The sequence below is a fragment of the Leuresthes tenuis genome, unplaced genomic scaffold (genome assembly GCF_036924035.1).
Source record: "Leuresthes tenuis unplaced genomic scaffold, fLeuTen1.0.hap1 SCAF_15, whole genome shotgun sequence".
Classification (NCBI taxonomy): Eukaryota; Metazoa; Chordata; class Actinopteri; order Atheriniformes; family Atherinopsidae; genus Leuresthes; species Leuresthes tenuis.
Genome location: NW_027325369.1, coordinates 3224162 through 3240770, shown reverse-complemented (window position 1 = coordinate 3240770; position 16609 = coordinate 3224162). Strand labels below are relative to the sequence as shown.

Sequence of the window (16609 nt, the reverse complement as noted above, 5' to 3'; positions counted from 1 at the left end):
CATTTAGGTAAAATATTCACCCAGTGACTATTTAAACAGACCTCTGGCTTCACAAGTTGTCTAGCAACCTCGTGATCATGTGTAAACAATTAGGAGAGGCATGTCCTTTTCAGAGCAAGCTGCAGAGCTCATCAGTTTAAACACAACTTCATGTGTATCAGTAAGTCAAAGGCTCGACAAGTTTACTACATGGTGTACACCAAAAAAGATCCTTCACCATTAATATGACTACCAACCTTTAAAAGCGTTTCATCAACAGTACATGCCACTGGAATTTCAATCTTTTCCTCCCATCTTTAATGTTGGCTCAGCTCCATTAGGTGTCCCAGTAAACACTCAACCAGGAAAAGTGCAAAAGCAGGACACCTAGGATGAATAGAGCCATCATTGCTATTGTACGTCTACTTTTCCTAATAGACATCTCAGATGTCTACAGTGAAACTGTGTCTTTTTCATTAAAATCAGTTATGTTTTCTGTCATTCTGGAGGACGTTTCCAAAGAATGAAAAGATTTCCATCAGAGAACTTGTGTTACAAATTGATTCAGCTGATACAATCCAACTTTAGGAAATTCAGCATGAAATTTCTGCTGCTCTTTTAATGTACGTGAGATTATCAAGAGACACACTTGAGGACAAACTAACATTATAGGTACATTAAGAGGTGAAGGGCCTCGACAAAACAACTCTAATCAGGACAACAAAGGATACTGCTCACCAACTCAAATGCATACAAAACAGATTTTCAGTGTTGTGGTGATCAGTGAAATAATCAGATGGTTGACAAAGAAAAACAAAACTTCTTTTGTTAATCGGTTTTATTCTGTCTCAAATTTGCATTCATTATGTACAAAGCCATGACAAAGAGCTTTTAGAAACCATGTTAGGCCTTTTTCTTTGTACATTTCTAAAAACAAAACCAAAAACTAATCAATAGTCGTTTGTAGCATAGGGACCTAATTAAATAAATCTAAATTCAACCACCTCTATTTGGTACAATAACAACTGTAGAGGCACATTAAGTTAACTTTTGATTGCTATAATAACCTATATATTTCCAGCAGTGCGCCTCACACAAGCTTCATTCATATAGTACAGCTTATGTCCAAAGTGATACATGATTATTCAGCTTTATATTTAAATGGAACTTAACAAATTATTAAAAATGTTTGAGAACAAACAAAAAAGAAAAAAGAAATAGAAAAAAGACAAAAGAGCAGAGTGCTTTCAACTCACAAAAAGAAATATTGCACAGATGAACTCCATGCTTTTAATGGGTCTTTAACATCACACGTGGCTGTCATCATTACATTTTTCTTAAATTAAAATATGTCTAGACTTCATAAGGTATTTGGGAGAGGTCCTCAGGTCTTTGGGGTTTCTACAAGGCTTCAAACTCATCAATCCTCTGCTTGGTGTTACCCATACGGATCTGACGAAGGGTCTTGTACTTGTCGCGTCCAGCCCGGATGTTCTCAGCGTGGAGCAGATCATTATGGGTCTTCTTGTCGTCATCTCGGGCGTATGCCAGATCTGAGCTCAGGTCCTGTGGAGAAGTTACGACCAGTAATTAAATCAAAAGAGCACATCTTGTGTCCACCTTACCGTGGACTCTTTATACATGTGATATAATTGTGATCCTAACCAATCAGGGCAGACTTGGCCATTTGCAGGAGGGACCATAAAGTTACAGAGTGCAATTATGTTTTTAAAGATATGAAAAACAAATTGTTATACTATCTAAACTTTGTTTCTATTAGTGTCTCATTGCTTGCTAAATTACAGTGATAAGACCGTGATAAGAGGCGCGTACAACAGTGTATAGATTGGGAGTCAAAAACAGTCAATTACAGTCAAAATATCTGAATCTATCCTGGTAGACCTTCATGATAAAATTATTAACCAGTGGTTGGCAATCACATGGGCTCTTTCAAAAGAATAACTTTTTCATGGCCCAAAGCATGTTTTTTCAAACTTTAGGCATCAAGTTATGTCTCAAACCATCTTCACCTGGAGCAGACTGTGATTTCAAGGTCATTTGGTTACACTGTTTAACAAATCACAGCTATTTTATCTTATATCTGGGGAGAGAAGAGAAATGTCTTTGCAGTAGGCTGCAACAAGATATTTGTCATGATTTTTGTGTTCTTTTGAATTTCTGATCCCTGAATGAAAGTGTAGTGATTAAAATCAGATTTTTTTATGACCATAAACAGACGCACGACCTTTCCCATTGCACATGAGTACATATTCAACTTTTTTTTTCTTAATGTTGCAAAAAATTAGGAGGATTTTACACAGATTTAAGCTGTGGTAAACTTTTTGGATCTGAGCTATCTCCTGGAACCCTGAGCTCACCTTCAGCTGTTTCTGAATGCGCATGTTCTTCTCAGCCTCGGTGAGTCGCTCCTCCTCCTTACGATGGTCATTGATGCCCTGCGAATGCAGCTCAGCACTGTGGGTGCTGTTTTCTTCACTGTGCTCATGATCACTCTCACTGTCTGAGGAGGAGGAGGAGGAGGAGGAAGCAACAGCGGGAGCTGAGATGGAGGAACTCTTCACAGTGTGCAGCTCCTCCTTTGTCTTCAGCAGACTTTCTTCCACTTGTACAGCCTGACGGAAAAGACAGAGACATTGGGATGAATGTCAACGTTAATCGATGTGCGGCATTCAGAATAAATGAAAGTTTACATCCTGTGGCGTCAGCTCTAAACATATATATTTATAATATTAAATCTGTATCATATAACTGTGACCACTTTATGGACAAATCAAGCTCTCGTAAAACCTGTCTTATCCTTTCTCCACGAACACATTTTTAAACCTCAAATCAAAAGAAACCATTAATTTGAGAATTCAAATGTAATGTGTATTGTGAATTTCATTGCAAAAAAAACATGGAGGAAAAAGAAAAATCAAATGTAGATACACTTTAATCCATTTAAAGTGGATTAAATTTTTTTTTCTCCAAATTCCCTGCTTTAATTACAACTATGTTTCACTATATTTCTATATATACATCATTTTTGCATAGGAGGAGTTAGAGGAGGCGAACGTTTTCTGTTTTGCTCGTTTTAATGGTGCTTTACCATTATGTTACGACTCGCTTTTTTGGTTTTCCATTGAAAGTCGCACCACTGATACTTTTTTTGGTAGTGCTTCAGCCAAAGTCTTAAGCCTGTCATGCTGTGAAAACACCGAAGACTACTGGGGTCAAAGAGAGGAGAATCACCTGTGAGCCTAACAACAATGTTGTTGCAGCAATACACACTCCAACAAACTTCCTTATTTCATGATAGCAATTTAATGTACGGCACATGATATACAACTTAAACTGTGGATATCTTATCTATGTACAAAAATGTATTTATTAAGCACAAGTATAGATTCACAGAATAAGAGTGTGCTCTGACTGCAGGTAAAATTCTGACTAGATGTACTTTAGACAAACTAATTAAAAAAAAAAAAAAATAAGAACAAGAAAAACAGAACTTGGGACTTTATAGAACTCAAGTATCCTTTGATCCCGTGTTGGAAACTCACCTTGGTGTGCCATGATTCAGCCTCTTCCTCCTTTTCTCTCTTGGCCTCCTCCAGCTGAGCGATCATTGCAGTGTACTCAGCCAGCTCTGCAGCCTGAAGGAGAGCAGCAGGAAAAGTGTTTAGATAGACACAAAAGCCAGTGTGCATGCATCCCTTTACCTCTTGAGCCTAGATTATCTGGACATATTGTTACAATCTTATGATGATAAACAGAAAAGAAAAGGACATCATGAAACCCTTTGCTAGCATTCTCCCTTTAGAATAGATAAATTCAGTTCTTATACTTACAGTATATCCCAGATTACTTGAAAGATGTCTTAATTTATAAATTCTGATTCTGCATTACAGGTACAATGACCTAATAGAATACTATACAGTCATGAAAGTGTTGACATAATGGATTTTTTGACATTTTCTAATGGATTATTTTTCAACTTGACTCATACAGGCTGGAGAATTTATTAATTCAAACTGCAGCTAATACAACTAATGTGTGTTTACAATTAATCATGACTTTTTCTCATGTGCACCGTACACTCACCAGCTGCTCCTGGCTCTTGATCTGGTCCTCGGCTTGCCTGGCCAGCTCCTCTTTGGCAATTATTGCCTCCATCCTCTCAGCCTCCAGCCGGGCAGCCTCCTTCTCCACCCTCCTCCTCTCCTCCTCCAGCCTCATGGCCCGTTCCAGCTGCTCCTGAAGCTCTGTGGGACCGAGTCAGCACAGAGGAAACTCTAATACATGTTTGTTGTGCTTTTATTGGGCCATTGTCTTCTACCTTAGTCTCAGGTTGCAACAACTATTTAGAGGCCTAAAAAGGTATTATTTGTAGATTTATAAAGAAAAAAGGCAAAAAATGTTGCAACAGTAAAAATTCTAATAAACGGCAGGAACGTTTGCTAATAACAACTTTGGAAAAATGACATAAAATAGATTTTCTTTCAGTGAGAAAAGTTGTTGTTTGTTGAATGTATGTTGTCACAACTGTCTTGAGCAGACAGCTGTAGCTCAGGAGGAAGAGCAGTCGCCCACCAATCAGAAGGTCGGTGGCTCGACTCTGGCTTCCCCAGGATACATGTCAAAGCATCCTTGGGCAAGACACTGAACCCCACGTTGCTCCCCCAGTGTATCATTGGGGGTATGAATGTGTGTGAATGCTTAGAAAGCACATAGTTATATCCTAAGACGTGCTGTATGAATGTGTGTGAGTGGGGTGAATGCGGCATGTAGTGAAGCGCTTTGAGTGGTCAGCTAGACTAGAAAAGCGCTATACAAGTACAAGTACAAGTCCATTTACCATTCTCACTTTTTAATTTATTTACATCTCAGCCACATGTAAAAAAAAAAAGATGTGATGTGAATTGGAGGGCCTTTGTGATAACTAAAGCTAAACGTGCATGCAGTACATATTACATCACAGAATATTAACTTAAATAAAGCTGTAAATGCAAAAACTGAAGGAGCAGAAAAAGAAAATTCACATCTGCTCTCCCAAAAATATGTCAACCAAATAAACAGCAGAGGGCAGTAAAAAAACCTTTTTACAATAAATAGAAACAGGGCTTTTACTACGAGTGGAGTCATTCAGAAATACCTGAATTAATAACTACCCGACAAAATACCCACAGTTTGTAAGTTTGTAAGGGTTGTGTGTCTGAGAAGGTGGTCAGCAGCGCAGGAGCACCAGTGAGAACTGTACTCTCACCGATTTTCTTCACCTCAGAGTTCTCCAAAGATACTCAGATAACTCTGCTGCTGTTGGTTGTGGCAGTAATTGACAAGAGGCTAAGTACAGGGAACTGGTTGACCGCTTAGTGGCCTTTGAAAAATAACCTCATCTTGAATGTAAATTACACAAAGAAGATGACTGTGGATTTTAAGAGGACCAGGAATAAGCTGACATAATTTCTATCCTGAGAGATGAGCCAGAGGTGGCGGAGGATGACAAATATCTTGGTGTTTGCCTGAACAATAGACTGAACTGGAACACTGAGGCTGTCACCAGGGAAGGACAGAGCAGACATTAAATTTTGCAGCAAGATGGTACACATCTTCTATAAGTCTGCGGTGGAGACTGCAATCTCTTTGCAGCCATCAGTTGAGGCAGCAGCATCAGTGCCGGTGACTCATAGAAAATGAGCAAACTGATGACGTGGGTTGGCACTGTGCTTGGAACTGCTTTAAAGCCCCTGTTGCAAAAGCTGCTCAGCATAATGGACAACACTGCACTCCCCCTATATAATACAGTGATCAAACCCTGGCTGGTACTTACCCTCTCAATTCCTAAGGAAGCGGTGAGGCTAAACTTAGTTGTTCAGGAAATGCTTTTGAATTTGTTTTTTTTGTTCAACACATGACACGAGTCATGAGTGTAATATGTCATGTGTTGTTGTTCAATGAAGTTGTATTTATCTCATTTTAAGACCTAATCTGGTAGGAGATGATTCTTTATTCTTTATTCATCTCTTTTTAGTCTGGACATGTGAAACTTTAGAATTGAGAAAAGCTATACTTGCTTTTTTTCCATTACTGTAACTAATAATCTCTGTAGTGAGGCAGCTTACATATAGTATTTCTCACCTCTCTCTGCTCTCTTGGTTGTTTCTTCAAACTCGTAGAGCTTCATCATTAGATCCTTCTTTTCTCTCTCCATCTGCTGCTTCTCCATCTCGATGGCCTCCCTCTTTTTCTTCTCTCTTTCCAGCTGATCCCTGCAAGATACAAAACAATCCAGCTTCAATCGCAGCACATACAGTACATATCCTCATCCTCACAGTACATATCCTCATCGTCAGCCTTTGTGAATTAGCTCGCTTTTTTCGCCTACCTTTCCATCTTCTTCTGCAGCCTCTCCTCTTTGGCTAGAGCCTTCATCTGCTGAATCTCTATGCTGTCAGGCCTACGGCGGCGCATGTACAGATCATGGTTTCCCTTGCACAGCTGCAGAATGCGCTTGTTGATACGAAGTCGTGAAGCGATGAATACAAAGTCCTTGGAATGACAAAATACATTTCTTAAAAACACAGGATTCTTCAACTATATAAACCTTTTTTAATGACATTTTTTGTAATGCTTCTGTGGTTTTGCAACCCAAATTCCCCAAAAATTTGAATGTCATGTACAATTTAGATTAAAAACAAGTACAATTATTACCAAATTACAATATGACACGGAATATATATCAAATTCTAAAAGTGAGACATTTTACTATTTCATGAATAATATTAGCTCAGCTTGAATTTGATGGCAGCCACACGTCTCAAAAAAGTTACTACAACTACATCTACAAATTGCAAAGCAATTTCAGAATAATGTTCCATAATGTAAACTTTTGAACTTCGAATATTCCACCATCTATAGTAAATTATATCAACAGATTCTGAAAAAAATTAAATCTCTGTACTCAAGGGACACAGTCAAAAATCGCTAAATGATGCTCATGATTTTTGGGCCCTCAGGCAGCACGGTATTAAAAACAGGCATTATTCTCTCATTGAAAAAAATTCATGGGCTCAGGAACACTTGCAGAAATCATTGTCTATGAACACAGTTCACGGTGCCATCCACAAGTGCAGGTTAAAGCTCTATCATGCAAAGAAGTGCGGAATTCAAAAGCCTGCATCTCATCAAGGTAAATATAGGTTGGAGAGCAACACATCCAGATGACAGCTTTTTTCAGGGAAGATCTTGAATATTTCAGCAAGACAATGCTAAAATGCATCAAACCTCTTTTTTCACCATTCTGACAGTTTGTAATAATCCATGTTTTTTGTCTTTTGGTTTATGTGTTACTCTCTGGTTTAGTTATTTCTTAGTGCCTTGGTTTAGTCAGTGCTCTGTGTCCATGAGCTTTGAGCTTTATTCCTTGCGTTCTATTTTCAGTTCTCTGTGATATATTCTCTTTGTTATCATTAACATTGGATGTCCTCAGTTTATAGTTCTCCAGTCACCTCAATTGTCATTTGCCAGATCATTGTAGTTGTCATTTCCTGTTGGTTTTTTCCAGTCAGTCAGTCCGTTCATCCATCTGCCAGCCAGCCAGTCCACTTAGTTCTGTTTGTAAGTTCTTGTACTTTCTGTTCATACTTGCTTATCCTTCTCTAGCAATGCGCTCAGTTTCTTGTCTATTAAAGACTAAAACCATCTTTCTGTCTTTGCCTCCTTCATCGGTGGTCCTCTGTTTGGGTTCTTTGCCTCGAGCTCAACATGAATCCTGACAGTGTTAAGTATGCAAAATATTCACTAGTTATATTCTGGTTTATTTTGACAAGGTTAGACAAGATTCCAGAGAAATATACTGTACATCTTTTTCTTTCTTTGTTTTGTTTACTTGCATTCTCTATGACTGTCCCAACTTATTCAGATTTGGGGTTGTAGCTTAGCTCACATTTACACACCCTCACTACAGAGGAATATTCCACTTATGAAATACTTACAGGGGCTTTCTTCTCTAATGGCTTGATGATAAATTTCTTGTCATTGTAAGAAATGTTTCTGATTTCACTCCAAGGAAATCCAATCTTTGGTGTCAGCCTAGAAGGGTTTAAAGAGAAGGAAGGAGGGGATCAATATACAGGGCACCAGGACAGTGAGAGCTTTTGAGTGCATGTTGTAAGGGAAACGAGATCATTAGGTCAATGGCCTTTTTTAAAAACAACATCCACGTGGTCAGACGTGTGACTGAAAACATAACCTGGAGAGATGAAAGGCGGGTGAGGTGAATGACTGAGGTTTGACTACTCGTGTGTTGCCCTTGTGTCTATATCTGTAGGCTACAAGGGCTGAACACTGCAAATATATAGTTACAGTGAGTGATGATAGTAATGAAACCCAGCTGTTCAGACAGCAGATAATAGAGACTACCAAAAAATAAATATGTGTGAGATGACCTCCTGATTGACGTTAATTAAAACATAAATATGTTGCTATGCTACAAATGCTTAATTAATCTTACTTGTCATCCTTTGCATAGATGTTGAGCCCCAGGGCATCGACCCCCAGCCACAGCTCTGTGCCCTTCATGTTCTTGATCTCAAAGTAGTTGGCGCCGTACATCTCCAGGTCCTGAGTGATCTTTAAATATTCAATCATTGCTTCTTCCCTGTTAAAATGGACACAGTTCACTATACTACTTCAGCCTTCACTCTATTATGTGAAAAAAAACAAAGTAGATTACAACTATTTGTGGTTGACCTCAGAAAAAAGAATTCACTTGTGTTTTGGTCCCCAATTAAGAAAAAGTTGCTCAGGTTAAAGTTTGATTAATGTATTATCAAATATTTCCTTTATTCATATCAATTCCAACAGTTTCAGTCCTTCACGAGTCTAAATGTTAAATATTGACCCTATTATAATTTCTAATGGCCGAGACAGACTTTGGAATTTCAAGATGCTAATGATCCATTATCATTAAACATCTCATTAAACAAGGGAGTGACTCACATTTAGCCATATGTGGAGCAATAAATGTATTGTGTGTTGTTCTTGATGAGAAATATTGACTTGGATTGTTTTCCTCATTAACTGGTGACTCTCTCTGAGGAAAACAATTACGTCATGTGGATGTGCATGAAAGTTTGAGCCCTCACTTACTTCAGCATAAATTTGTGCTCCTGGTGCCAAGCCTGGATTCTCTCCTCCCACTGCTCCTTTGACAGCCTGTGTTGTTCCAGCACTCTAAGAGGAGGGACAAGCTGTCAGGAACCCACACTGCACAAAATGTCAACAGTCTGTGTATACTTGCAGAGCTACATCAAACACATGCTGCACTGCTGTGCCTGTCCTTAGTTATTTTTTGAGTCAATTGTACATGGGTTGATAACTTGCTGGAAGGATTCCAGGTTTGATACTAAAAATGGACCATTTCTCCGGTGTGAAGGTTTTAATTCAGTGAGGATGTCTGTCTGTTATTCAAACAGAGTAACACTGATGGCAAAGTGATTTATCAGTAAAGAGTGCGGAACTCATTAATGTGTGCTCCCCCCAGTGAGAAGGAGCTTCTTCATTGTAGATTCCTGTCTAATGTTAGACTTTTATTAAGGAACGACTGTCTTTCTGAGACACTGATCAATTCAATATTTGAGGTGAATTTCAGTTAGTTACATTATTGCACCTTTCACTGTAATAAATTCTCTGTTTACCAAACTGTATCATTTATATTTACTAATTCATACTAACAAATCGCTGTTTTAGTTCTTCCATTCACACTCTAAGCAGCTGATCTCTGGTTTACTGTGGGAAGGAGGAGTTAGACCATCCAGCCCCGCCTACATCAGAGTGGTTGTTCCTGTTACATTAGAAGCCACTCCCCACTAACTCTTACCAAAACTAGTTAAATTGGTCTGAGGTGGAGTTGGATGGTCCAATTACAAGTCGCAGCCAGACATACTTCAGACATCTTCGACTGTTATTACTGATTCTCTGAATTTGAGAAACATGAAAAAACAAAACAAAACTATGTCAAATTTGCTCAAATCAAAAAGGAGTGATGCAAATGTTTAATTTGTCAGTAGACCAGAGAGAACCAAGTGATAATTTTTCTGTTAAAAAATGAATATGGTCAGTTGGAAAACAGTCAACTTTCAGGTGAGTAGGCCCAGGTTCGAGCCTCAGCCTTTGTTGCACCTCATCCCCTTTCTGTCTAGATACTGTCGAATAACGTCCAAAAGCACAAAGAAAAAAAATCTTTTAAAAGAATTGACTGTGATGAACCACTTCAGCTATATTAAAACAGCTTCATATTTATGGCATTCAACATTAATGTGTGAAGATGACATTTTAAAATGAATGGAAAAAAACCTCTTCTTTTTCAACTCATAACTAATCAAATGATAGAATCAAACAGATTTTAGATGGTGGAAAAATGGTGAGAAGAAGTCCCCAACAGTGTTTCCAGAAGCTGCTGTGAAACCATCCTGTGAATAGATATCGACCAACCATTCAAAATACTGTGACTAAGTGGAACCGTTGGACACAAAACCTGACAAAGGAAAGATGGGATAAAGAAAATACAGAGTGATGTGGTCACGTCAGAGTTCTGTTTCTTAGTATTTTTCATGGAATTTTAAATGTAAGTCTTTTGGCCTTTTAACTTATTTAACTTATTTTGATGATATTTCCTCTATTTTATGATGCATGAAATTATTACAGAAAATTTCACTGACTTGAAAATGGCTATTAGACAGGTGAACTTTGAAGAGTGCTCTGAACCAGGTACTACAGATCAGCTGACCTTTTGGGGAGCAGACGCTCAGAGGACAGGTAGCCCGGGCGGTGCACCGACTTTTCGTACTCTCCATACTTTGCTTGGACGGCGTAGGAGGCCAGCAGCACGGCGGTTTCTGGAGGACAGTAGATTTCCTCTGACAGAATGTCCTCCTTGATCTGGAGGAAGAAAAGCCTCCTGGTGACGTCCTGGATCAGCTCATCAGCCACTTCCTCGGGGTAAAACTTAACCCTGAGCTTGAACTGCAGAGGAACCTCTCTTTTCACACCCTGAGACATAACCTACACATATGATTAAAAAAGAGAATACAATTGAAAAGAACAGACAGATGATATGGCCTTTGAGAATGTGGTGCAATTACGGTTGGTTACATTTTAACACAGACAGCTGAGTAGAGAAACTATGTCTGGAATCTACACATTCTATATATGAGGACTGACTCCAACAGGGTAGCTGATACTACGGGTAAAAAACAAGAAATTTGTATACTCTAAGTGTAACAATGTATTTCAGACCTTTGCTGTAAGAAATAAATAACAACATTTAAAATGTATCACATAAAAATCACAACTAAACCTACACGGATATATTGGTTTTATAAAGAATAGAAGAAAAGATATGACAGAGTGTAGTAAAAAAAGAGTAAAAGGCTACTGTATCGTGAAAAATATTCATTAAAACACCCAAATCTAAGAGTTGAATGTTGTAGCAGACATCAAAACAACTGGAAACTTTCCTATTACAGTTTCTTAATTAACTCAGTTAAACTCACCTTTTTATCAGGGTTCAGCCACATGTTAGATCCAGAAATGTCGACAAACTGCAGCCCAAAGTACCAAACCTCACGTAGGCCGATGGTCTTGGCTGACTGAGGATGAAAAGAGAAAGAGAAGAGTTAAGACATGGAGACCAACATCCCAAACAGCCGGTAAAGCTTCAGAAGCCCTTTATAACAAAGCTGTGCCTCTGCTGGGAGCAAGGCTCAAATAGTAAACCTCATGAGAGAGGACATCACGCTCGTCACCTGTCTTCTTATTGATAATACATCTTCTTTTTCCAGTATATAAGGCACTGAGTTTTTATCATATAGGATTGCCAAAGTTTACTAATAGCATTTATGCACTCAGTTAAAGCAGAGTTAACAATGTGATTAACAAAGAATGAAATGAGCTTCATTTCCACTCATTGGAATACATATTTAGTTGTATTATAGTTTTCTGCTATGAAATATAGTACAAAGCAATAGAAAAGATCTCAAGCAGGATTTTAAGAAATTACTTTATTACATCTCAATTAAGTTTCTTCTGCCTCCTTGTTACTATCTGAAATAAAGACATACAAATATCTAAAGCACTACACAACATATACACAAGAATGTGAAGATTCACACAAAGATCACTCTTTCGCACTGTACTTTATCTGAGAGATTTCACAAAGTGCTCAACCCCTCTGCTGAGCTCACCAGCTACCGCCCCAAGTCGCTGAGGGTCGAGAGTTGACAGTATGCTCTGATCAGAAAGTGACTATCTCTGACAGAACTGTGGAATTAATATCAGTTTGAAGTGGAGTCAAGGAACTACTGGAGAGGTTCAACCAACAACACTGCAACATGATCAAGGGCTACTTTCTGTGTGTTCGTGCATTCGCTAAGAACACAGTGTCGCCTTGGCGAGTCACATTGTGTCTAAATGTCATTGAAACATGACGAGGAAGCACAAATGCCAACATATTTAAGCTATTCCTCCTGTCATACCCTAAACACAGCAATAGCTGCAGTAGCGAGAGTGAGGAGAGGATCAGTGTGGTGTGTCTTATCCACACAGCTGCGGATTGCCCAAATGACAGAAACCGCTCAACCAGAAAGCATTGCATTAACAAAGTAATGGTATAAAAGTAATGTTACTCTTTCAAAAAGTAACAGTAAATACTTCTAAGTAGTTGGCATGGGATCTTCATTACCTAAACCGTTCGCATTAGCAACTGCTAATTAAGAAAAATAAATGTACAAATGGCTTCTTTGGCCTCGCAGGGTGGATGTTAGGGTGTGGCTCAGAGGTTGAGGCATAGCAGAGGAGGTGGCGTGAACTTGAAGAGTGATGTAGATTTGAACTGAAACTCAGAATGGCTCGTTAACTTTCAAACAAAGGGGCACAAAAAATTCCAGGGTTGTGTTTTGGGTTATTTTTCTCCATGATATGTCACCTTTAAAGCAATAGTTGCCTGTTTCTTGAAGATTATACATTTTTCATTCTTGAATGAAGATTATTTGATTATTTGATCTTTCATAATAGACTCACTATTGCAAAATAAACTCTCCATACAACATAGAATGTAGTTCAAATTAAAAACAGTGTTAGAAAAACATTTCAACTGTGTCATGGTCTGTGTTTTGTTGTTCTGATTTCTATCTCTGTGCTCTTGCTTCCTTTTTGATTTTGTAGAGAACGGCAGCTTGTGTTTTCTGTGAAGCTTACTTCCTGTTCTTGTTTCACACCTGGATACGTTTAGATAATCACCATCCCCTGCCGTTTGTTAGTCGTTTTCTCCCTCAGTATAAATACTGCTTTTTGAATTTTTTATTCCACTGCTTGGAGGTTTGTTTTCTTGGTAATGCCTGATCATTCCAATTGTAATTTGCCTGCTTTGGCTGTTCCTGTTGTTAGTTTCAGCAATAAAGTTGCTTGTTTTCCTAACAGCTTGAATGAGCTGCAACTGGACTTATTTTTCTTGGTTCTTGGGGACGTTTCACCTCTCATCTGAAAGGCTTCTTCAGTTCTAAGTCACTTCAAATATGAACACTTCAAATCAGTATGTTTTTTCACTTGCCTCTGGCCTGTGTTAGATTAGATACCTTTCATATTTTTTTACACATGAACAGAACAGAGTTAAAGGGAGTTGAAACGTGAAAACTGAAGCTGTCAGTCCAAATCCAGCCCCCATGTGTTTCATATGAAACAACAATGTGCTTTATGAACTGAACTATACAGACCTGTTCAAAGAGCTGGAAACCTGTTGTGTTGGATTTGATGGAAAACTCCAACTCTGCGTCCATCGAGGTGACGCGAACGCTGATCTGCAGCCCAAAAATTTAAAAAAGGCCATTTAGTCACATGACGAAAAAGATTTTTCTGTTTTAATACACATTGAAGAACCAGGTGGTGAAATATTGTAAATAAGATGGTTCACATCTTATTTCTGCTTTCTTTTTTTCTCTTCCATCAATCAAAGGTATTTCAGTTCAATCCTAATTGGCTTATGATTTCATAACAATAAACAAATCCTAGCGTAGGAAGACCAAAATAATGGAGTGATTTGAGTGAAGGAGGCCTTTTAACATTGGGCTGTGAAGTGGATTATTCATAAACCATAATTGCTCACTATCTCAGCAGACTTTGGACTACCACTGTGAGGTGCCACAAGATTGCACATCAGCAGATTAATTGATCAAAATACTCGTTTTTCGCCAGGTTCACTGTAGGCTGTGCCATTAGGATCAGCCTGCTTTATGACAAAAATAATTATTACTGAAACATAAATGTCACCTTCAAGTATTTATGGACAAGATCTCCGCAAAAAAAACAACAACTTGCTGTTACTCTCAGTATATCTCAGAGTACATGACCCCTGCCTGATGGCTAGATTGAGCTTGCTGCAGTTACACAATTGTTTTATGAAGTTATACCAGAACACACCCCTGGTGTCGTAAAGATAAACCTACTAAAACTTTGGCAGCAGCAAATGGAACATCCATATATTGACCCACCACCTGGTTTCTTTATCGATTACTCCTTACATGGCAACATGTGTAAGAAAACTTCTTCACTACTTGACTTCCTGCTGATACATTCCTCACTTCTGGCTGCCACAGCCTGACCTCTTTTCAAATCATTCACTGGAGATGTCATCATTACAGAAGCAGTAATCCATCACAGTTAATCAGTATGTTGCTAAACTGAACTTTGCAGGGTTCTTTGATTTGTTGTAATGGAACTTTTCATACAATCATATTTAACAGCTTTTGAAAAAAATGCCTTAAAATGGCTGTTGCATAAAGTTCTAAGGAGTTTCCAGATCATCACAAGCAATTCATGAGATTTGTCTGAAGTTAGTATAATGTCAGTGAAATTGAGGGAAATGTCAGCATAACCTCTAAATGGAGGTTTTCTCCTTGGAGTTACAATACAAGCACAGAGCTGCTGTTGTAATGCACAGGACAACCTCTCTTATCAGTTCTCCAGTCAGATGCTGAACACTTGAGTAACTTAACCGGAGAAAATATAGGATTTACCATGAACTGCATAAGAGTTTCCTTTATTTCAGATGAAAGACTACTAACCTCAGATGGTTTTAAAAAAGAATCTGATGAGCAAAACAGTTAAATTACATAGTCATGAGTTGCTAAGGATGTTCATTTTTTACTTTTAGAAATCACTCCAGAGTCACCGAAGGATATTACTGTGATAGATATCATTATCTGCATGAACAAAGACACAAAACACAGCCTGTTTGTAGCCTGAAACAGCACTTTAGCAGCATTTTCTGTCAGGAATGTGCAGTGTGGGTCAAACTCTACTTTTAGTTAATGAGTAAATGCCAAGAAGGAGTGCTGACTCTTGGAAAAGATGTTAGATAAGGGATTAAAACTACCAGGATGTAAATAAGTGATCCTTAAAGTTCTATTGTGCTCTGTGGTCTTTATTCGTAGTTACATTCACATAGATAATTCACAACACCTCGTAGATGGATTTATAACCCCACCTCGCTCTTCTCTAACCAGGAAGAAGCATTTCAATGACACATTTGATAAGGGATTTGAAAAAGTGGGAATCTTACCGTCTTTGGCATCTTGGCTGCGGTCTTTGGATGAGCTCCAACAGAAGAAAGTGTTTCCCAGGCTGACCGAGGCTGCAGTGTCCGACTCTCAGGAAAACCTACACCTGATAAAGATTTCAGCTGCGCTGTCGCTTTCAGGCTCACGGGCAGGGCTTGTGTCCTTTGAACTCGGCAGGAGATCGCTCACAGTGACGTAGGAGGATTGACTTGGTGACTATCATACACAACTAGCAGGTTTACCCCCAGTGTGGTCACAAGCAGGGTGAGACGCTCAGCTCCACCCAAAGACAATCACCCATCCCAACACCTGAACCGCTGAGACCTTTGACCGGAGAACATGAGGCTATATAGACCCGGATGGGCTATTTATGTTGCTTGTTTGGAGGTGACAGAAGGGACTCATGAGTTGTCATAAGCACATTGTATCTATGTAACAGCAGGAGCTTGTTTCTATCTTGTTTTGTTGCTGTTGTTTTGTGGTAAAACCTAAATAAGGCTAACTCTGAGACATAAATTATAGATTTCATTTGTAATTCTACAAAAGCAAAGATCAAGTTGAGAACAAATGGACTGACTCTGATCTTCTAAGGCTGATCATTCGTTCATTTTCTATTCCTGCTTTATCCAGTTCAGGATCATAGAGGTGCTGAAAGCTTTCCGAGGTACCACCAGGTGGGAGGCGAGGCACACTCTGGGTAGGTCTAAACAATAATGGAGCAGCAGATTTTTCAGTTGCATCCTTATTCTATTCGCTGTTAGACATAGTAAAGTTGAAACAAACGCAGTGTAGATCCCAAAAAAGAATCAATCTGCAATTTTTCTATAATTTGTTACTTTATTTCGGCGCTTCACACCACTTTGTATAAATATTTCAGACAAAACGAGACACACAGTACAATGCTTGTAATAAGTCCTGAAAACGTATGTGTCTTTTGGCAAAATACATTCAGTGCCGTCTGGGGGTGTTTACTCGTTCATGTGTGCTCTGATAAATGTAGAAAAGTTTCCCTG

The 16609-nt window shown here is 38.7% G+C and overlaps 1 protein-coding gene across 1 annotated transcript; it reads right to left on the bottom strand.

Annotated features, from left to right (window-relative positions):
* Window positions 1–799: 799 nt before the first annotated feature.
* ezra (ezrin a) lies at window positions 800–15776 on the bottom strand. The gene is given in 15 exon segments (XM_072364745.1): window positions 800–1545; window positions 2358–2503; window positions 2506–2533; window positions 2535–2612; window positions 3543–3635; window positions 4084–4244; window positions 6121–6251; window positions 6368–6531; window positions 7977–8073; window positions 8495–8641; window positions 9133–9216; window positions 10772–11046; window positions 11538–11629; window positions 13751–13838; window positions 15599–15776. Coding segments are annotated over 15 exon segments (1761 nt in total). The 5' UTR covers window positions 15611–15776; the 3' UTR covers window positions 800–1380.
* Window positions 15777–16609: the final 833 nt, after the last annotated feature.